The sequence below is a fragment of the Anser anser genome (assembly GCF_964211835.1).
Source record: "Anser anser genome assembly, chromosome: 5".
Classification (NCBI taxonomy): domain Eukaryota; kingdom Metazoa; phylum Chordata; class Aves; order Anseriformes; family Anatidae; genus Anser; species Anser anser.
Genome location: NC_139725.1, coordinates 28,559,879 through 28,583,745, shown reverse-complemented (window position 1 = coordinate 28,583,745; position 23,867 = coordinate 28,559,879). Strand labels below are relative to the sequence as shown.

The 23,867-nt window shown below is 38.3% G+C and overlaps 1 protein-coding gene across 32 annotated transcripts in view; it reads right to left on the bottom strand.

Annotated features, from left to right (window-relative positions):
* Positions 1–23,867, bottom strand: part of GPHN (gephyrin) — a 284,811-nt gene that overhangs the window by 185,054 nt on the left and 75,890 nt on the right. For 29 of the 32 annotated variants that reach the window (XR_014584952.1, XR_014584953.1, XM_083837922.1 and 26 more), the window contains exon 2: positions 16,743–16,821. Coding sequence is in view for 30 of the 32 variants with exons in the window: in XM_083837922.1 (XP_083694048.1) it covers positions 16,743–16,821 (79 nt within the window). In the remaining 2 variants the exon portion in view is untranslated. Of the gene's footprint in view, positions 1–16,688; positions 16,822–23,867 lie in introns of all 32 variants that reach the window. The other 3 variants (XM_083837924.1, XM_083837939.1, XM_083837942.1) reach the window with 1 other exon arrangement.

Sequence of the window (23,867 nt, the reverse complement as noted above, 5' to 3'; positions counted from 1 at the left end):
CTATTACAGCCACATTCTAATTTACAATTAGGGCACTGAGGTACTGTAACAATAAAAATCATATGAAGTAATAGTATCTATGACTCAGTATCTGAGACTCCTGGATGGTAACTGGAACAAAAGCAAAATGTAGCAAGTGGCCATGAAAATGAATTTATTAAAGAAGTATATTATCCTTTTGAACCTCAACTTTCAGGATGGGCTTTTAGGATGGATTGCCAAAGAATACTGATCATTTAGAAGGATAAATGATAACAAATGTTAGGCAAATTTATTACAAGAATACCTATATTTTCTTATTCCTTGTATGTATTTCTTATTAATTATATTTCATATAAACATAGGAAGTACACAGACCACAACACTGAAAGTGACGAGACTGAGATTACGTGTATTAAAGGAACAACAGAACACTCACTCTGTCAGGGCTCCAAAGGGAACAGCATATATTCAGGATAGAAAATGGAATATTCACTGCATAGCCTCCTGACTGAAGCAAGATCTTTTATTGATCCTGTACTCCATATAACCCTTTTTAGGAAACTAAAATATTCTTAAAAGATTCTACTGTAAATAAATCATAAGAGAGGACAGAAATACATCACAAGAGAGGACAGAAATAAAAGGTCAGGAGAATGTGAAGTCTTACACAGGAAATTTTAAAAAGCAGAACAATGATTCCAATAGCATATGAGAAATGTGTCAAAATAAATTTAAGTATAATAGATTTATTTTTATTTTACATAACAATAAGACAACACTTCATGTATCAAGAGAAACAAGATGAAAAAAAGATCAATTTATTTTCTTTAATCAGAAAACAAAGTCAGAAATCACACTGACAAGGCCACAGCAACACTGAAAGGATTCCTCTATCCTTACTCTAATACTATTATTGTGGTTTTTTTTCTTAATAACAGTAAGATTTCAGAGAAAATTTAAACCTTGATATATATATAAAATGACATCATCACTACAAATCTGAAAAAAAATGATGGTTCTGAGGCACAGAGATAGTGAATGACGAGAGAATTACTAGGGAGTCACGGCAGGAGGGATATAAATAAAGAGGGATGCAGAAGAAAACAAAATAATACGGAAGTCTGGGAGAAAAAATGAGTATTCTGGAAAAAAGGATTTCCAAAACAAGAAGTTGAAACAGTGGATTGGTTTACATGGCAAGGTTGTAGTAGTGGGGGGGTGTGCAGGGTGGCTTCTGCAAGCAGAGCCCAGCAGCTGCCCCATGCCAGATCAGAGCCAGCTCCAGCTGCTCCAAAAGGGACCCGCCACTGGCCAGAGCCCAGCCAGGCGTGGGAGCGATGCTGGTTGGGCCTCTGGGAGAGCAGATTTAAGAAAGGGAAAAAAACTGCTGTAAACTGCAGCTGGAGGAGTAAGAAAATCTGAGGAACAGCCCTGCAGCCCCCAAGGTCAGCGCAGCAGGAGGGCAGGAGGTGCTCCAGGCACGCAGCAGCAGTTCCCCTGCGGCCTGTGGAGAGGCCCCTGGTGGAGCAGGCTGTCCCCCTGCACCCATGGGTCCCACACGGAGCAGATCTCCACGCTGCAGCCCGTGGAGGAGCCCCCGGTGGAGCAGGTGGATGTGGCCTGGAGGAGGCTGCGGCCCATGGAGAGCCCCCGCAGGAGCAGGCCCCGGGCCGGAGCTGCAGCCCGTGGAGAGGAGCCCACGCAGGAGCAGGGGTCTGGGGGGAGCTGCCGCCCGTGGGGGACCCGTGCTGGAGCAGTTTGCTCCTGGGGGATGGACCCCGTGGTACGGAGCCGTGTGGGAGCAGTTCTTGAGGAGCTGCTGCCTGCGGGCAGCCCCCGCAGGCTCAGTTCGGGCAGGACGGCATCCCGTGGGAGGGACCCCACGGGGAGCAGGGGCAGGAGTGACCGTGAAGGAGCGGCGGAGACGAAGCGATAGGGACTGACCGCAGCCCCCACTGCCTGTTCCTCTGCGCTGCTTGGGGAGAGGAGGTAGAAGAGGGTGGGAGCAGAGGTGTTTTTAGTTTGCTTTTAGTTCTCACTGCTCTGGTCTGTTAGTAATACGCAATAAATTATATTAATCTTCCTACGCTGAGTCTGTTTTGCCTGTGATGGCAATTGGTGAGTGACCTTCCTGTCCTTATCTCAACCCTTGAACCTCTTCCATGGTATTTTCTCCCTCTGTCTTTGAAGAGAGGTAGTGAGAGAGCGGCTGTGGTAGAGTTCAGCTGCCCATCAGGGTGAAACCACCCCAGACAGAGAAGACATTGTAATGGCAGGGAGCACAAGCTAAAGGACCTGAGTGATGACCAGAAGGAAGAAAACTACAGGGAGAAAAAGAATACAATCCTGTTGGCTGCAGCATTCCCTGGAGAATAAGAAATCTGGTTCCAGCTCACAGTAGAGTTTTTGAATTTTAGGTAATAAGGATATATATATACATATATATATAGATATATGCTTTCATTGTATATGTTTCTGGTTGAAGATTGCTTTTATTTTGGATTTGTATTTGTGATCGAAGGGCTTTCAGGTACATAGGTACCATCAATCCAAGAAATGAAAGAATAAGGCTGATCCTCAGAAGAAGGCTCAATATATACCCACCAAATCAAACAAAACGGAACTAATCAGACCATTGCTTCCACTGAAAACCTAACGGCCAGGTCTAGAGAGTCAGTAGACTAACAAACAGACAGAAGACTCCAGATTCTTTTTCTTAAAAGATTCACCCCTCACTCCATGTAGAACAGAACGGGTAGATTTTTACTAGGTTATTTTAAAATAGGCTGTATTGTCAGCTATATTTGCATCTAAACAATATCAGGACAAATAGCGGTGCTATTCCTCCACAACAGCAGTCATTGCTTTAGCTCATATTTCCTCCAGTCATATCACCTGTCTCTAAATGCTCACTGATGCATAGTAATACCGCGGATAAGTGTCAAGACGTGTTTCATAGCTGCAGAGCCTCCATACCTTAAGCTGCTAAGAATGCACGCTTCTCCAAGTTCAGTAGTGTTCTTCAGAGGGGAGAAACACAATTACCAGTACACATTTAGTTATCTTCATAAATCCGACAATAATTATAGTAAATGACTTTTAAAAAAACACATAACTTTTCATGCAATGAAGCTTAAATTACAGGTGTGTTATTAAGAACAGAATATCCTCTTTTATCTTAATCAAGGAAAATTAAATATTCAGTAGAAGTATCCTCTAACAAACCTACTTGTACCAAATTCAAAATAATTTGTCGTGAATAAGTACAATGTGGCAGGATCCTTTTATAAATGAAAGAAAGTCAAAGCTGATTACCTGATACCTGAAAAATGTTCATTCCATGGTTACCTTTCTGTTGTGTCTATTAACTCATATTTCAGCTTTACAGGAGAGCACAATGACTCTAATTCTGCCCAACACACCATTAAGCTGTACAGGCTGCAGGTGGATTTTAAAATTTCAAGTTGAGTTTATGCTGACAGGAAATAAATTATATTCAATTTTGATTTGTAAAATGAACTGTGTTTGGAAATAAAAAGATGAAGAAACAATGATGCAGTGGGAATAATACACAGATTCTGTTGGTAATATAAAATTATGATCTTGCAGCTATTAATTATTCTGTGAAAGAGAAGGCAGTGATACATGGTTGTTTGGAAGGTACTTATTTTTGCTTTAAACAATTTCTGGTTTTAAAATTTTTGCCTACGCACACATAAGCGATTTAAGTTAAGCACTAACTGGGGATTTTTGCTGACACTCTTTACAGAATGGCCAAAGACTGAACAGGTTGTGAAAACCAAAGTAGGCCAAACATACTGTACATGTCAAAGCTGAAGCATACTGACAGGCTCTTCATTTTTTTGTGGCCTATAACTGTCTCACATGCAACAACCAAGAGGTCCATTAACAGGCAAACATTATGCAACAGGCATGTGTACTTTGCTGGAGAAGACATGAAAGGAGAAATACAACCAAAGCATCTGATGATTCCTATCTCTGTGGTCTTATCTGCAGTTGACTTGCTCCAAAAATCGTTTCAAACTGTGAACTTCGAGATTCTCCCCATAGTACTTCCTGCAGCCAGGGAGTACCTACAAAATTTCCAACCCAGAAAAAGTTATCCGCAACTCACCATATTCATCTTCTAAACAATTCAAACAATACTGGAGTTTTATTGACTCTTCCTGTCCCCCTTCTAAAACCAGCTGAGCAGCTCTAATATAGAAACACTTCAGGAAGCTTCCACAGTACTGCAGAAATCTGTTTTAGAGAGCAATGAAGTCTATAACACAACTTTGCACCAAATAATTTTAAAGTTAAGCATAAAGCACTAGCAGCCTTCTCATTAAAATAAATTAAAATAATAATCTGAACTCTGAACAGCTACTAGCAACACCCATCTGAATGATGCATTCTAATGCAAGCTTGCTAATTATTTTTACTATGTTCATTACCTCTTTTGGTAGGATTCTCAGGGGTTTGATTAACAAATGAACTATTAAAAGTAGCAGATGAAGGAATAAAAAAAATCTCGGGTCTGTCTATCTGTTATTTTCAGACAGCTATAGCAGCATCCCACATCAGATCACAGCCAACTCTGTACCACAATGAGGATGGCACCGAGCCACAACTAATAAACCATGCTGAGAGGGAAAAACCGTGTTGGCTGGTGCTCAGCATAAGGACTTCTATGTTACAGACAGCTCACAGTACAGACAGAGCACCTTTATACTTGCTTATCATTATTTGGCAAAACGGTATATGACAGTATATGATTTAAATTAATTATACAATTTAAATAATATGTATATAATACGCTGCATGTTATAACAGTGTAATCAGAAACAGTGTGCTAACTTTTCCACAGGAATGATTTAAATGAAAAGCTTTATACAAACAAATTCTCTGCTAAGGAAATTTGACTCATTTATACCAGTTTGAGATCTTTCTAACAAAACTTGGTTAAGAACTACTTGGTAACTCACCGGTGGAAGATTTTCACCAAAATATGCAATTCAATTACAGTGAAAACATTTGTGCATCATAACATTTTTAACAAGGTTTCTCAGTGAAAGGTTTTAAGAACACATTGGGATGAAATCAAGTATTACATTTTCTTTTGCTTATGCAGTTTAGTTTCATGTTCAACATTTCACTCATTTTTACTAGCCAAGTACAAAATATTTATCGCTGAGTTTATCTACTTTTCCCTTCCTTATGGACTTCGGGCTTGCTTGGTATTTTTAGCCCCATTTGATCCCTTAAACACTTAAGTTATCCACTCAGTATTTCTCTTCATCACAAGCAGCACTGAACAAACACACACACATCACTATTAGATTTTTATATCAATAGCAGTTGTAAAACAAAATCTAGTCTTATTTCTTGACTTATCTTTCTCTTTGAAAGCTAATCAATAGTACCGGCCAGAGAAAGTGTTATTTTCTACTACCTGAAAACATGAACTCTAGCTATGAAATTGAGTGTTTAGAAAGGCTCTTGATTATTAGGTATTGGTCAGTGTGACTCACTTTTAACAATTTCTCCAAGTCCAATCTCTGCCTCCTGTCCAGCACAAAACCTTTCAACCTTTATCTTCCTTTTCTCAAGGCTGAGGAACACACAGAACAATACTATTCCCCAGTGATTGGGAGATTTTTCTCCTGTAGCCTCATACTGCAAGAGATGGCTTCTTTTTTTCCCATTAGATTGTTAGCAGAGCACCCTCAAAAGATGGAAAAGAGGTAGACCTGCTGCTGAGCTCAACAAAGTGACCTATCAGGCTATGGACCAGTCAGTAACTTGAGCTGGTATTTTTGTCCAAGTATTTTTAAAATGTAGGAGCAACAGACGCAGATGTAAAATCTGAATAGTGCAGATAGGTATCAGGTATATATGGATGGTATATTTGAACATTCAGTCCTTTTCCAGAGTAACAGAATGTCAAAAGATTTTCTATGACAGTGTTTCCTCAAGAGCAGCCTTTCCAGAGATAGGACAGGTACCATGATGGAGTTCCTGTTTGCTGAAGGAAAGGCCATTACTTCTGGAAAATGTACACCATTACTTCTGGAAAATGTCCTTGTCATAAAAATTTCAGGGGGCTGCACTTTGCCATTACTGAATTCATCTGCATCTCAGGAAACACATACTCCTTTGGGATACTGTAATTGTAGAAACTAATGATGCCTACCTCTGTGTATATACTTACAGTCACAGCTCTCACCCAAACACATTGTTTCAAAATTTGCCCTCCATAGTATTTTTGAATAATTTTTGATCAACAATTGCTGAGCTGTTGTTGCTACTCCACTGACACTTCTAGTGGGTTTCTGAAACCCACTGGATAGGAGGTGTGTGGATGAGGCTCTAAGGGACATGGTTTAGTGATGCAACTTGGTAGGTCAGGTTGATGGTTGGACCTGATGATCTTTTCCAACCTAGATGATTCTGTGATTACAGGTGACGATACGGTGAGACAACAGCTTGCTGTTATGGTATCTAATAATCTGGGAAAGTAAGAACTGGTAGAGTCTGCAGCTACTGCACTGCCTTGTGCAGCAGAACAAAACTTGTAGAAAGATCCAACACTTAATATGCCCAAGTAGCAAAAAAAAATAACAGTCTTGAGAAAGCTCTGTATATACGCCACTACTACTAATGAAGAGGAACATTGAGAGAGAGAGAAAGAAAGAAAAAAAAAAATGTGAAGAATAAACACCCCTCTAATAAATTAAGGAAGTCTCAGCTAATACGGGAGGGCAGTTCTCATTATTCTGTCTATCCACAGCTGAAGAAAATGAGGTCTTGGACAGAAATAGTTCTAATTAATCTGAAGAATATTAAGAACTGATAAAATTGGTTCGTTGGGGAATGAAAGTAATTCCAATCTTCAGCTGCGATGCCACTAAAACAAATTTTAAGAGAAGACACTTAACAGAGACTGCATTACAGAAATAGAAAGAAAAAGGCATTTCTAAGTATTGCTAGCATTGCCACAGATTAGTTCTATCCCTTTACAATATGTCAGTGTATTAAGCTATGCAGAAATATCCAAGTTGGAGTTAATGGAAAGCTTGGATACTGATAACCATGCAGCCATGGTGAGACTGAAGTCAAAAGTTATGACAAGACCTTCCTGAGAAGCCTGCTACTCATTCAGTCTATGGTAGCAATGTGTTGCTGAAATCACATGACTACTATCAATATTTGTAAAATAGCTTCTGTGTATCTACATACGCTGCTCTGCACACGAAGTTTGTTCCCTCATTTACACCATGAAAATAAGTGTACCAAATCAAAGGTAATAAAACTTGTGACCAGCTCCTGTGCATGATAAGTATTTCTAAGCTTCACATAAAACATAATCAAACCCTTTTGTTTAGCACAAAGAATAAACTGGCTAAATAGATTAAAAGGCTTGAGAGTGCAAGGGCTGCAGTGCTGACTAGAGTTTGAGGTGTGTGTAGGAGAAGGCAGCACAAGAGGAACTGCAAATGGTACCCTGAAGGGAGACAAAAGAAAAAAAAAACAACTCCTAAGCATGGAATTCACTCAGCTATAGCTGGGGGGTCTCTGAGCAAGAACTTGAGCTGATTATGTCTTTTCCAACTAGGTTTAGAAAAACTTGGGAGTATTTGTGTTTCGTATATGTATATTCAAAATGCTCTGCTAAACCATGCAGGCAGAAGCAGGCACGCTTCACAATGTGACTAAGCAAGTAGCAAAAAGTGAAGAAGTTCTTAGTTTTGATTTCATAAATATATACTTCACAAAATTCTTACACAATGCAGAACTGAATGTTCTGTAGAACTGCAAAATATTTAAAATTTAAATTGATTTGAAACCTTCAAATCTTTAATAGTTCATCTACTACAAATGCTTATGTATAAGCAAAATAATGAAGTCCACATGCATACTCCAACTACTGGAACATTAATTATCTTACCTTTTGGCCACAAATTCATTCCTTGAGGACGTAGTTTTGATGCTGCAAACTTTTGAAAAACAATGCAGAGCCTACCGTTAAAAATATGAATCAGTCTGTCAAGAGTCTTCCTTCATCCACCCACACTGCGAACGGCCCTTGAAAGCTATCTGCCTAAGGCTCGTGGCAGGCAGCATTCACTCCTTAGCCAAGAAGAGGTACACCAAAACATACAAACTGTGTTTCTTTGCATTTTTCTTGCTTTTTTGTTTTCAGAAGGAATTCAATGCTGAAAGATACCGAGATAATGCTTTTTTTTAAAGCCAATTGTATCCAAATAATAGTCTCTAGATATGCCCAACTAACTTAAAAAATAAAGGACAGTTTCAAGATTAATGAAAACATAAATACATCCTTAAATTTTTCATAATAGTTTGCACTCTGGAACAGAAAGCTGAAATATAATAGGATGACACTCCTGAAGCCTCTAATTTTGCCCTGAAAATCATGGAGATTTAGATGAAAATGAAGTTCTAATGAAACTGTTAGGATTTGTTGAATTAAAATGTATTCAAATCTAATTTTCAGAGCACTGCAGATGTGGTAGAACACGCATAACACAGAGTTCCCTGAAGGATACGCACACAAAACCGGCACAGCCAGAGCTACAGGCATGGTACAGACACAGCAGCTGCTTGTGCTACTGCACTCTGCTTCACAGCCATCAATAATGCAGCCATCTCAGAACCACCGTGCTAAAAATCTTTCCATCTCACTGCCTTGTCCCTATAGCGAGTGTCTTTCCAGGCTCTCTCAGATAAGTGTGGTGGTGTGGATTTTGTCTTTTTTTTTTTTGAATGTGAGCAGAAAAGAGAAGTTTCCGCTAAAAATAATCTTTACTTTTGAAGCACATTTGTATCTTTTAGCACATGGCTTGGAAAAATGGAACACAGTAGTGAAAAAGACCCAATCAATAAATAAAATATTTTTTAAAATAAAATAAAATCACAGAAACAAATGCAATATGGCTTGTTAAAATGAAGAAAATGAGACATTCCAGTTTTGTATTTTGGCATTTAATAGTCCTTCCATCATCTATTTTGTTGTTGAACACTTGCTATTGAATGTCTCGACATATGGTTCCAAGAGCATGGTATAGAGCATATTAATCGTACAGAATGCTTGTGACAACGAGAGCAACATACTAAATGAAGATGGGAGAAAGAGATCTCTCAATGTGTATTTTTTAAATGCGTAATTCAATCATGGTCAGTCAAACAACACTCAAGAGCACCCTGAATTTTCTAATATAATCGACTATCTGAAAATGACAACAAAAATAAGTTTCTTGGAAACAGTGCTTTTCCAGCCAAAATTACGACTTTACAGATAAGATACATTCTCACGTCCAAATTCAATAAGCAAAAAAAAAAAAAAAAAGAATATTCTATTAGAATATTTTTTTATTAAAATACAATGAATGGGATGAAATTGGAAGTAAAAATAGAGATGCTGCAGCTAAATAAAAAGCAAAAAGCTTAAAAAAGAATTATTAAAGTGTAAAGGAAGCATTTAATGTTGTAGTATGACTGTGTTTCTTTGAAATAACTGTGCAGAAAGTGAGCTGAGGTAGTTTTTGAATCCTTGATGTGTCAGTTTGAACATCAAGGCTATCACCATCCATAGAAAATATACTTATGCCCTGGTTATGCTTGTGTTGTTTGTATGCTAGCACAGATAAAGGGAAAAGGAATTAAGTGAAGAATCCATGGTAAAATTCAAATTATATTAAAGGACGATAAGAAAAGTGTACAGGAAAACAACACAAGGATTACAGTGTGATATACTTCTTCCTTCTTAAACCACCGTCTGCATAGGCTTCTGTTGTACAGTCCTAAAAATAAAGTGATTTTAAGAGTCCCAAAGAACAAATGATGGCAGGACAACTCTAATTCAGAAAGTAATCTAGAATTTAAGTTTGAGTAGTATTGTATAAAAGCATAAAAACATCTCCAAGCAGCAATTTTCTGTATCTCAATGGCAGAATCATTAGTGAGATGTGGGGCAAAGGCTTCCTTTACATCTGAAGCCAGGTCTTGTGTTGCAGTCTTTCAGCAGCAGCTGATCTGTTTCCCTGCTAACTTCATCTATACTGCAGATATGTACACAAACTTCATAGAAGCCTTCTCTAATTAAGACACTCCCTTCAAGTATTTACAGCTTTGGCAAAATGTATCCTGTCCTACAAAAAGACTTATGTCCGGGAGTCAGCTCACAATTGATTTTCAGAAGAAAAAGCATTTCAGAAGAGCATTTAGTCATTTTTAGTGGTGAGGTTAGAGGAGAGAATTTTTTTTCACTGTAATAAATTATTACAACTCCTGTGCCGAGAGTGTCTCCATTACTAAGAGTTCCAAATTTAACTTGAGCCGTGTCGGGGAAGCCTGCTCTACTTTCAAGGACAAGTCTTTGCTGACCTCATAGAAAAATGTTCCAAGTTCACATGTGCTCCATTGCTTATGAAATTTACTATGCCTGCAATAAGAATATGAGAACTGCCACACCAGCTCATTCTAGGGGTCAACACAACTCAGTACCCTCTTTCTGGTGTTGAGAAACAAATGCTTAGGGAATAAATACAACATGGAGCATTACCTGTCCTCCGGTACACACTTCCTGCCTCTTGCCATCTTCAGTTCAGGAGCTTTGCATGCACATGATTAATAGCTACAGCAGGTACATCAATCGAATCTCTTGTTTTATCTATCATTTATACTCCAGACTTCCACATGATGTTACCTCAAATATGAAATATTCAGTTCTGATACACTTAAGTATGTACGTTTATTCATTTTAAACCTGCTGTCTGAAGTTCTTCCTGTCACAATTTTTGAACTGTACAGTGAATAGCTGTCTCTTTGGCTTTTTTTTTCCTTTGTGCTATTCATTCTGTGTACCTCCACCACAAGTTGTTTCTTAGTTAAGGTGAAACATTCTAGTCTATTTAATCTCTCTTTGTGTGGAAGCGGTACCAAATCTTCTGCATATGAAGAAGCTAGTAAATCTCCCTAACTGCTGCTGATCTGTTTGTTCCAACAAACAACATTTATCCATTTATAACTTGGTTTAAGAACAAATCAGAGAAAAGAAACATTTCTTCAGACAGCTCCACTAAAGAGAAATGCATTTGATTTAAAACCTCCTCATTGCACAGAAGATGACCAGTCACAGATCCCACAAGCACAGGAGTTTCCTGGACACATTTAGGGAGAGGCCCTAGGCTACGGCACTTCAGGCAGTGCCAGCAGAGAAGGGATGAGCCCGTGGCAGGGAGGCAAAAACCCGCTCCTCGCAGCAACGCCTCCCAGGCCAGGCTCAGCACCGGGGCTGTTCCACAGCAACTTCTTCAGCTCCTTGATCGGCTCAGCAATTTCTGAATTGCAGGCTACTGCGGAGCGCTGCTGCAGTAAACAGAAGAAAATTCTTTTGTAGAATTTGGAAGCCGTATGAGGAGAGCAGACAAGTTTCTCCTGCATGTAGCTAATATTGGTAGATAAAATTGACTTAGACCTTTAAAGAGGTTAGAGAAGACTCCTTTGGGGCAAGCTGTAAAAAAAAAAGTAGCTTGAAAGTTACTAAGTGCTTAAGAAAGGTAGGTATTTTTGTGACATTCTGCTTTGCCACAGACTGCAAAGGTTTTGCTTCAGATGGATTAAACATTGCTATAGGTTTATGAGCCATTAAGCCTAAAGAGCCGTAGAAAAATGCATGCAACACGAGCAATTTTTGCTACAAACTGCCAAGGACACTTGCACGTTGAGAAAATTGTTTTCTTAAAGTGTAATATAGAAGATCTGACAAGTGGTTTTCTCTCGAATAATCAGTATGCCTAAACAGCGAGCCCCTTGTGAAACATTTGTAGGAAACACTTGGGGACTTGTTCATACAGTTGTGGGTAAAAATCATCAACTGCTAGACAGCTTCCTTCAAGTGAAGACACTGTCAAATTTTACATCCACAGACTTAACGCTGTATTTATCAGGTCTCCAACCTACAGTACAGCTTACGTCTTCAGTGAGATAAATGATCAGAGCTCTTCAAGAATTACTTTCTTCATCTTCGGAGGACTGGCTCTCAGTCATTAAGATTGAGTGACAACTTCTAATACTCTCACAATTCATTCCCAAAAGATGTATTTTATGTGAGGAGAAACTAGGTACAACAAGGCAGTGACAAAGACTTCTGTAAGACTTCTGTGTTCTACCATGGACAAATGGAATTCAGTGTTCATCCAGGAGTTTCTGACACAGACCTGTTAAACTCCTGGATTAATATTTTGGTTGTCTTTCTAATACAGTTACATTGAGGGTGAATAACATTTGCTTCTCACAGCTTTTACAGAGGCAAAAAAAAAAAAAAGTTTCTGCAGTACATAGGTATGAAAACAACTTCGGGTCTCCTGTCTGAAGTTACCTATTATTTTCTTTTTTGACTTATATCCCATCTTTTCATTAAAGTCAGCTAATCTGAAGGAGATACGAAACACAGTTCAGATGCAATGTCAGTTTGCCTAGAAGGAAGGAAATTATTCAGGATCTCTTAGATCTTGTTTATCTCAAAGAATCTCTTAAGATGTTCCTAAAACAAATGCATATCAGTGAATGTATGTGGCAGCAGTTACTGAAGTGCATGGAAAGTTTAAAAGCATTTTCCTTTTTGTACAGACAAGTATTTTATAAACTGTGTGTCTACATATAGGCTACAGCTGAAAGGAACATCTCATAAAGTGACCAAAAGAGCTAAAACTTGGCAATGTCTACACCTAGATTTTCTGCTTGAAGTAGGTGGAGGTATAAACCTAATCCTCTAACGACCTGATGGTTCATGCTTCAGAGATGCATCTGAAGTAACTTACAGTTAGAAGAAATTTAGTAGTAACGAACCCAGGAGGAATTTCAGGAGGCCATACTGAATGCTATCTAGCCCATTTTTCTTCTCCATCCTCACTGCTCAGAAGGAGCGGGAGAAAGAGGGCAGCCTTCAGTCCGCTCCTAAGCAAGGAACAAACTGAACTGCTCAACTTTCTGTCTTTACTTGAGCACCAGCTTGAGGAATTCTGCCTTGCTACAAAGCCTCAAGGATTTCCCCACAAGATCATGACCTTGCTAGCATCTTAGGCTGTTCCATTGCATTTTACCTCAGCCCAACATAGTTTGAAGAACATCTGCACCATCATGTAAGAACAACCAGTCTGCTTCCTCCAATTACGCTGCCTGTCTGCAACTCTGCTGTGTAGGACCATTCATGGAAAGACACCTATAAAGCTCCCCTTATGTAATACAGAATTTTAAATATCTTTTCCGTGTTACTTGAATGGTAGGCAGGGCTGGAGTGCATGCATCATCTACGCTAAATCATAGTCTTGAATGCTCATACCAACATGAAGTTACCTATACAGCAATCATACTAAGTTCTACCTGGTTTTTGGTTGTATTAACTGTGCTGATTCTAAACTACCAGAAAGCACTCCTTTTTCGTAGAAGAAAGGAAAAAAATTGCCCTTCCAGTTCTCTACACATATATAACATCAGATATACAGAGACTGTAATCTGCACAGCTCTCCCTGACATTCTCAGAAATAGATTACAGTTTCTTTACCGTCCTGACATTTAGAATTATTTTCAAACTATCCAAGCAATCTCATCTGCTACAAAGTGAGTTAGTTCTTCCTCATCAGCCCCCAAAAAACAATCTCTAATAATTTGTATATTCTGTAGGCAATTTTTACTTTCTCTTTTCCGCTGTTGTTCTCTAAATGAAATAACATGTCACGCACCGCACTTTGTCTTCTCTTGCTGTTCTCCTACACACCTCTGTATCTTAAAGTTTTGTTTCCAAAACTGGCTGTTGTATACAGCAACATCAGCTTATGCAATGAATAAAGAATAGCAGTGAACTCTCAAATGAGCTTTCCAGTTGAGCTTCTAATCAACTTTTTGTTGAAATTCAACTTTTCTGTAATTAACTACAAAATGAGATTTAAGTGTAATGTTGTTGCATGCTTCCTCCTCCCACAGTGACTCAGTAACTCCACATTTTGTTTATTTGATAAGTTTGTTTCTTTTTTTTCTTAAGCAGCATTTCTATTTTCATTGACAGAGTAAGATACATACAAACAGAAAGAGAGGTTCAGTCTCCTAATTTGGGCAGCAGAGCCTTCATTACCCATGATGACAGAATTGAAAGCAGATCAGGTTTACAGAGTCCAGACAGTTCTAGCTGGGAAATCAATTAAAAAAAAAAAAAAAAAACCCTACCCTGATAATTAAGCACACTTGATATAAATCAGACACTAATCCAAAAACCCTACAATGCTATCAGTACAGACACTCATTTCAATGTAAAGCCACACTTTAAGCCCTACAGAAAAAGAATCCATTTGACAGCTTTCTGCAATAACAGAAGAGAAATTCTGTCTGTGATAGAGCTAAAAGTGACAAACAAGGGAGGTGCCAATACAGTTTAGAAAACTGTAACAAACAGCTAAGTCTCACAAGAGATGGACACTATTCAAAATGTATTTTACAAGATGTATCAAACCATCCTAATAGAAAAACACTTAAACTTTTTTCTGATACTATGCTCTAGGCATATTATATTGTATTTCTACCTTGACTGCAAGCCTATCTGCTCTTAATGTGAGCTCCTGTTAAAAGTATACGCTAATCAAGTATTTATATGCTAATTAATCTAGAATCTCTTGCACTTTCTTTGTTAAACTACTTTATTAGTGTCATACATTACTAATGTACTCCAAACCTTTTAAGTGGCAGAGGTCTTCACAGAGAGAGCACCAGATTTTTTTTATGTAAATCTGATGTTGGTATCTGATATGAGATTACAAAGAAAAGAGGCAGTTGATCTACAGTCAGAGTGAATGAGCACCAAAGAAATCCTAAACTGTAGATATTAAACTGTTAAAGAGGATGAACTAAATGTTATTTTGTTATTTAACCACTGCAGGTGAAACTTTTAGCCAAATACTCTAAAGCTTTAAAATAAACTTTATTTTATTTCAGAAAAGGTTAAAATAGCTCTTTGACTGACAGTCATTCTTCAGCCCCATATTGTCCTTTTGTATTTCTCTTGCACCATGAAAGATTCAGAAACCATGGCACCTTAAAGTCGGCTACAAAAGGCTGGGCTGAACAATACAGCCTTACATGTTGGATTACTTCTTTGTATTTGAAGTCTCATTCACACAATTACAACATTTCGCAAGAACTTTTAATAGGCACTCAGTATTACAACTGCAAGAATGTCAATTTGGAAAGACAAAACCAAGTATATATAGTCCTATCATTAGGCAGAAAGAAGTAGACTTTTCTTGCATTATTTCCTGTCATACAATAGAAATGTCATAACAGTCCTTGAGAACTAATGGAAGTTTTTTGACTGTATCCAATCTTTCAAAGTCAGTGATAAAAAGGGGTACTTTGCAGTCACTTACGCTTCTGTCATAAGCAACAGAAATCCATTTATTTTATTTTATGGGTTATAATAATATATTGCAATTTTCATGTAAACTATGTTCAGGAAAGGAAACTGGAAGATTTCATCACTTTCTGTAAATGGCATGGAAAATCATCATTCTACACCAAATGCAATCAAAGTAACTTTCTGAAGGTTATCTCCACAGGTGCAAAACCAAAACTGTGTGCAGCATGTAAGCCTACTTGCAGCTCAAAACAACACATACAATTATCAAAGGGAAAATAAAACACCTCAAAGACAAACTTTGGTTGAAAATGAAGTCCTTCAATTTTGACACTTAAAACTTAGTAAATTATCTAAAAATTACTTCTTTTATTCATTCTGTGAATCTCAAGCAACAATTCTACTTGTCCCCTGTACTTCTATCATTTCAGAAGCATAAATTATCATATATTAAATATACTACATAAAAATTTCCCAATAATGCACGTATGCATGCATAATGCCATTTATCTGTATCAGTGTGACAGAACATTCTGCATCCACTTCAATTACTAAAAATCGCCTGTAACAGAAACAAGATGTCAAATATGCCCTATTTTCTACTGCTGTACAGGCTCCAACATGTTAGGACTCACTGAGGAATGCACTATTCTTCCTGTTAAAAAGATGTGATTTTTTCCTTTCCTTCCCTCCACAACAGGTGGTACACTTGGGCACACTAGCAAGAACATTTTCAGCCAGTACTAAAATTAACTGAATAGAATAAACAAAGGTTTTATAAAATTCAAGTCTAGCTCAGAGCTCATGAGATTGAATTTTATTTTAGAGGAAGATGCCACACAGATGAAGACCACTAGTCTTGCCATGGGGTAAAAAAATAGATCATCCATATACTTGAATCAAAATAAGTAGTGGAAAAAGGAATGAGTATCAGCTGTATGTAATCAGGTACAAAGAAAAAAAATCTTAACATTAAGATAACTGACAATAACATAATTATCCAGTAATCTCCTGGTGGCTCCTACTTCAACAAAGAGGGGTGACAATGTACATATAGTTCTTCCACAGAAATACTTGGACATACAATCTGTTTCCTCTGGTGATTGCTCTTTGTACCCTTTACTGTATGTGCTCGCTGGATGTTAGCTCATGATCAGAAGTAGATAGAAAACATGGTTTTAATATGTGGCTGTATTAAAGTCTAACAACTTGGCAAGCATGTTATCACTAAAGCAGTAAGTGTACATCATACTACTGATATAATTACAAAACTACTCACAATGATATCATGAAGAAGCTTTTCTTTGCTTAGCAATAAGAGCCAGATACTCACAAAGAAGGGTCTTGGACCAGATCTTTAAGGTTTATCCCACTACGATCCTCGGCAAGGTTCCTGAAGCAACTGTCACTCACTAAAAAAAATAGAAATAAAATTAAAAAACAAAACAAAACAGAGAAACGAAAGAGGTGGAAATTTAAGAATGAAATGTGGTTCTGTTGATTAATAATCTTTTTGTGTGTTGGGTGTAATTTGACACTCACATAGGAAGTCTGATTTTCAGCAACATTTCACTTAATTTTAAGGTAAGTCATCTGAATGGGAAGTGATAAGCAATATATCACAGATTACACAGCAATAAGCAGCTTCAAGCTAGTGTCCTTAATACTTCTACATTTGCATGTACAGGAAGTCTCAAATGCAACCCTGGATGCACAATATACACAGATACCGACACACTTAGCAGGAGAATCCTTAATCATGCATGGTTCTGTATTCTTTAGCTAATCAGAAACAGTGAGTTGCTATGTGTTTAACATTGTAGATTACAATCGTTCATGGGTTAGATGTTCAATATAAGCAACTGCCAAAACAATCAGTTAAGAGCAAAAATTTATCTAAATGGCTTATAATCAACTTACAAAGTTCGTATGAAACAGCCTTGTTTACTGCAACAAGAAACTGCAACACAGTAAATTTCACAAAAGTCTAAAAGAATATTAGTGTGTTTTTGTTTTCTTCACTACACAAAAAAAAAAGACATGATTCACCCCTGAAACTCCAAATCCTTTCTCTTTGCTAACTGTATTAGCACAGGTACTCTGTTCACACATGGGCTTGTTTCTCTCAATGTGACAGTCAATTTAAGAGGTTGAAAGAAAGTACTGGTACGAATGTTCTAATAAATCAGCATTAGTTCAAAGGAGTTACAGTTATTTCTGACTACAACGAACTTTCTGAAGAACACAGAGGTTGTGATACGGCAAAATCAGTGTAAAGATCAATTTGCCATAATTAGCAAGGTAATCTGACAGACCAAGGGAAGTTCGTGAAGAAATGCACTACTGGTCGCTTTCCAATGCAGAACACAGCCTCTCTTACAGTTGACGAAAGGGAATGCATTTCAAATCATCTGCAAAAAGCACGTGTTCCTACTTCTCTCTAATTATGATACTCTCTCCAATTTACATCTATGAGTATTCATGTGCATTCATATTCATCAACACCGAAAAAATGCACGTCGTTCCCAAAATATGCTCTTTATTTGCAAAGAGTACGATGCACACCGTGACAGCCCCACCAACCCACTACAAAACTGCAAAGCGCTTGTACCAGCCAACCCTCAGCTTGTACCCTCACTGCTGACGCGCCTCAGGAGCCTGAAGTCTGTCAGCCTGCTGGGAAAGGCCTGCTGGAGGACAGAGCTCCTGAAGAAAGGGCTGGGGCAGGGGGGGTTCTCTCACACGGCCTGACAGCTAACAGTACATGACAATAATAACAGACATACTTGTAAAGTGTTGATAACATTCAAGTTTACCTGCTTGGCACCTCAACGCTGTAACGGCCAGGGATCCCAGAAAGGCCGGCAGGACACCCCCCTGCCAAGGCCGCTGAGGAGGCACTGAGGTAATTGCCTCTCAGCCTCAGGCTTACAGCAGCTGCTCATGCCAACAAAATTCAGGACTCCTGGCTTCTTCCTCTAGAGACAACTTACTCATTACCACTACACTAAACTGAAATTTAACTGCAGCGCTAGCAGGAGCTACTTACCTTGCCAGGGAAGCTCCCCATGAACATCCTGGGCCTTCAGAAATGTTTGATTTCCATGCCCACTACTTCATGGAACCCAAGAGTCTCGAATATAAAGTCTCAAACTGCTGAGCTAAAGGAGCAAGTCAGGGAGCAGTAGACTCACAAACAACCTATACTCTAGATTTTATGGAAGAAAAAAAAAAAAAAAACACATCTAAGGGGATTAGTCTGTATTTGTCTCTTGTCAAGTTCAGCAACAAGACAGGAAGCAAAACATCCTGCCTACTGACTGGTCCTAAATCTGACACTAGTAGTGTACTGACATGTCTCCTATGCCAACACTACACAGCGTGAACAGCAACAATAGCCTATCATGTTTTGGTCACTACTGATAGATCAAACATTTCTAACACATTAAATAAAAGGCCAACAGCATCCTGGTTTGTATCAGAAGCAGTATGGCCAGCAGGACTAGGGAAGTGATTGTCCCCCTGTACTCGGCTCTGGTGAGGCCGCACCTCGAGTACTGTGTTCAGTTTTGGGCCCCTCGCTACAAGAAGGACATGGACGTGCTCGAGAGAGTCCAGAGGAGGGCAACGAAGCTGGTGAGGGGTCTGGAGAACAAGTCTTATGAGGAGCGGCTGAGGGAGCTGGGCTTGTTCAGCCTGGAGAAGAGGAGGCTCAGGGGAGACCTCATCGCTCTCTATAGGTACCTTAAAGGAGGCTGTAGAGAGGTGGGGGTTGGTCTATTCTCCCACGTGCCTGGTGACAGGACGAGGGGAAATGGGCTAAAGTTGCGCCAGGGGAGGTTTAGGTTGGATGTTAGGAAAAACTTCTTTACCGAAAGGGTTGTTAGGCATTGGAATGGGCTGCCCAGGGAAGTGGTTGAGTCACCATCCCTGGAGGCATTTAAAAGACGTTTTGATGTAGAGCTTAGTGATATGGTTTAGTGGAGGACTTGTTAGTGTTAGGTCAGAGGTTGGACTCGGTGATCTTGGAGGTCTCTTCCACCCTAAATGATTCTGTGATTCTGTGAAATATTTGATCTAAATGCGATGCATTTTTCTACTGTCTCCTCCAAATCTCCCTATTGAAAGTAATCACAACTACAACTGAAGATGCTATCACAATTATTCTAAAACTTTTTTTAAAAAGGAAAATAAAAAATAACAATATAAAAGTATTTCATCAGTAAAACTGTCTGTTATTTGTCTGCATATAATTCAAGCAGTTCATAAAACAAGATGTGTTTGAAATAGATGTTTAAAATGAAGGCCCAGATTTGCCAGAAGGTTTGTCTTATTTGTCTAAACTCAACCCTAATATTATAATGCCATTTTTATGAATGAAGTTGAAAACCTCAAAGCCTTCCTCTAGTTAGCAAAACTATGCATTACCAGCATTTGCTAAAAAGACTAGCTCAAGTCAAATATCTGCACGCTTTGAAAAAGGCCTCAACTATATCTCCTCATTTTGCAGTAGTCAGAACATTGAGAAGCTGCAAATTTGCAAGCAAGCCTCTTTTTAGCCTAGTGTTGTAGCCAGAATCAGAAAACACTGATGCCTCAGATAAATATTAAAAATCTCAAACCCACTTTTAAGAATCAAGAAGTTCCAAAAGTTTGGTTAATATATACAAAAAAAAAAAAACCCACACCTGAAAACCAACATTTGAGTATAATTGCCAGTTAAATCACTAGCATTGGTAGCAACAGGAGAGTTTCCAGTGAAAGGAAATAATTCAGTGGAACAACGTTGGACTAACAGCTCTCACAGGAACACTTCAGAGTACTTCACCGACCTTCGTACAAGCACAGTCACGCTCCCTCACATCCTTGCAAACTCTAGCACAGGGCAAAAAACAAGTGTTCACAGTAAACAAAGGATTGAAACAGTAGAACAGAACTCTTAATGCATTTCTCACTGCCTAGGAAACTGTAAATCAACAATGGATCCTTTTTAAAAGGGGGTATACTCTGAAATATTGAATTGAAATGCAAGCCTTTTATTTTAAACAGGACTTTAACTGAAACTGTGTTTGATGATATAGCAGAAAGGTCAGAATGATCTGGCATGATCAATGGTGCTTTCAGGTCTAGGAGAAGAAAAGGCAAAAGGAAACTGCATCACTGCCACAAATTGTACTACACACACAAAGGACATGCCCAGCTTCTTGTGTTTAAAGTGCAAGCAGAGAGACTTTTCAATAGGAGATTTGCATGAACGCACACACAGCCCATCACAGGATTTTACTGCCTTCTTCCAAAGCTTAATGTGCGGTGGGTTTTTTAAACCCCAGAAGTTTATAAAAATTGTTATTTTAAGCAGTGTTGAGTGCACATTTTACGTACAGATACAGAATTGCTAGCTGTTCCCCTCTGAACACATACACATGCTACGTGGCTTAGCTTCTGATCTGTATTACAGCCCCCCCCCCCCACTTTCTTACAGACAAGGAGAAATGAGAATTAGTAAAAGCTCCCTAAAATGCATGGAGCACATACAATGCATATCATAGGCATAGACTGATTTGTCTCCTACCATGGAAAAACATGGTCTGAAAAACATCACACTAAGGAGAGGTCAGTAAACTTCCATGCAACAATTTGACTTCAAAGTGACTTGTTAAAGATATCAAAAGGAATGAAGAGCTTTAAGCAATAGCTCCAATTCTCCCAACTTCCCTCCTAAATTCACCTCCTGGTTTCCATTGCTGAGGTTCAGTTTCTGACCACAGTCCAGTCTTATGCCTAGGAGTAATGCAAATGAGAAGCCAGTACGGGAATTTAGTTCTCACCTGGTAATTACACTATGTACAAAATCCTGTATGAAAAGGTTAAAAACACCATTCATACTCTAATGTGCAAAAAAAACCAGTTTACAATGGTTGTGAGACCTTCCCACTTGACATTTGTGAACTTCTAAATATACCCATATCATTTTTGCCCTTTTCTTTCCTTAAAGATTTTAAATGAAACCATATTAAGGGAAAACGAATTGTTAGCCTGATGATTTTCAAAGTAGAAAAATACTGTTAACTCTAAGGGTAAACTAATATTTTCTTCAAGTGGAGGTAGTATGTAAGTTGTTGTGAACTTCACCCAATTTTTTTCCCCATGTCCAATGATTTTAAAATAATATAGCCCTTTAAAACTTAACCCACACAGCATCCTCCCAATAAATCAAAAAGCCCTCTTTAGAGCAAAGCAATTCCGTTGCTACAGCTGTCGGTGGTCATTTTCATATCACGTGCTTTAGAATAAATACAACTGTTACCTCAAAAAATGAAGGGCTATCTCATAGTAAAGAAAATTCATTACAATGTTTGCTTCCCCTGATACCAAAAGACAAAAGACATAGTTCTAGAAAACTCAGAAGTATTATAATCTTCCAGATTTCTCTCTTGGTTTTCACAAATCAGAACTGTTTTTAGACTAGTTGTGGTTACCTCTTGATAAAAATTATCCTGACAATGAAAATACTACACTCAAAAGGATAATAATTGATAATTGTGATGTACTATTACTTCTGAAAATACATAGATCATTATAACATTTAATAGTATACATTGAAGTATAACATATCAATGTCTTACATTTTTGTCTTTTAGTGATAAGATCTCATAGTGACAAGTTCAGTTCTTTTATGCAGGACTTCATCTGTCTGTAGCAATCTGTCTGTAGCAGTATTGATTTTTTGGCAGATTTTCCATAACAGAACTCTCTCCTTACCCTTCTGTTTATACGATCATTTATACGTTTAGGTTTTTTTTTTTTATTTTTTTTTTTTTTAATGCTGAACTCATTCAGCAGCTGAGAAATACAATAAATATTCAATAAATTTGGGGTGCCATAGAAATTACTGGTCTGGCACAGCATTGTATTCTAGTCTGGTTTTGCTTGCAATAAAACATTCAGAAGTCTCATTTCAGATTTAGGTTATTTGAACCGGATTCAAATAATTTGCTTTTAGAGGCCTATCACACACAGTGTAGCAAGCACCCACTTTTACCTATCATAGTTGCACATATGGTAGACTTCAAAACAACAAAGTGCTAACAACAAACTCTGCTAAAGAAGCCTAGGTTTTAGGATGTGAAAAGGTAACTTTTTTCTCAGACCTCAGAACATCTCTTTTTAAAAGCCCAGTCTCCTGCAGACACAGAATTGCTGTCCTATAAGCAGACTTTATGAATGTAAAGATGGATGCTCTTGCCATTGAAATGCTTTTTCAGGCATCTTGCCTGTCCCACAATCAGTAACATCAGAGATGAATATCCTGCTTGAACCCTCTTTCTCTGCTACTGCCATTCTTTTTTCGAGTGACTGCATGTCAGCCAGAAAACACAGATAAAACAGATGGCACATTACAGAAATTTTGTAGCACCTTCACCAGATCTATTGCCAAAGACAGCCAATTAATTATACGAGCAGCATTTTTACTACTTGCATATCTGCACACAAATCTTTGTGACGTTTTTACAGAATGAAAAGAACTGCTAGTCTGTACGCAAATTGCAAATGCTTGGAACTGCTAAGAAAATATGTTGTCTGTGAGTAGCACAAATAATGCAGCCTGGTTCCCTAAGAACTCGCTAGCTGCTGGTAGGAATCTTTATCATATGAATCAACATAAAAATCTGATGGGAAAACAAAGGGATATAAATGCTGCTTCTGTAAGCTATCAAACAGACCTTGCAGATGAAAGACACTGCACTGCTGAGATTCACCTGTTTGAAATAAAAAAGCAACCCAGTAACTTCCACTTAGTAGTAATGCTCATTTTCACTGGGCATTCAGAACTAGCTATAATGTCAAGACTAGATGTAATTTCAACTCATGTATTACAATTCACTCCCAAATAAAAGTTCTCAGCAGACAAGTGCCAGAACACGCTTATTTTAACCTGGTTAATTCCATTCACCAAAATCCAGCCAACGCAAGTGTTCTCTGCCCCATCAGCAAACCCCAATACAACACATCCATCCATATCCTCTCTGACCAGATAGAGGCTGGCACAGCAGACAAACTATTTATCAGCTGTCATTTCACAGATCTGAAATACCGAAGGACTGTAAGGGTTAGTGGGACTCCCTGCATACCTCTGGCATTTACACATGATGAATGCGGCTGTCATCTGCTTTGTTTTTCATAGTTTTGAAATATACTGAAATACAGGGAACTTCAAAGCATAACTACATTAAGTAAAGTATTTTTTCAAGAAGACATCCTTAAGGATATCCCATAGCGAGCTCTTCAAGCTACACTTCATCGGATCACAGAGCAGAGCAAGTCTTCTTTCCCTGCCCTTCAGATGAAATACTACAAAATGCCGAAGATTGACAAAGATTGACAAAGAACTACTACTATAAAAAAGGAGATCATCTATGAGTAAAACAACAAGAAGAGAAACGTTCATATGACCTAG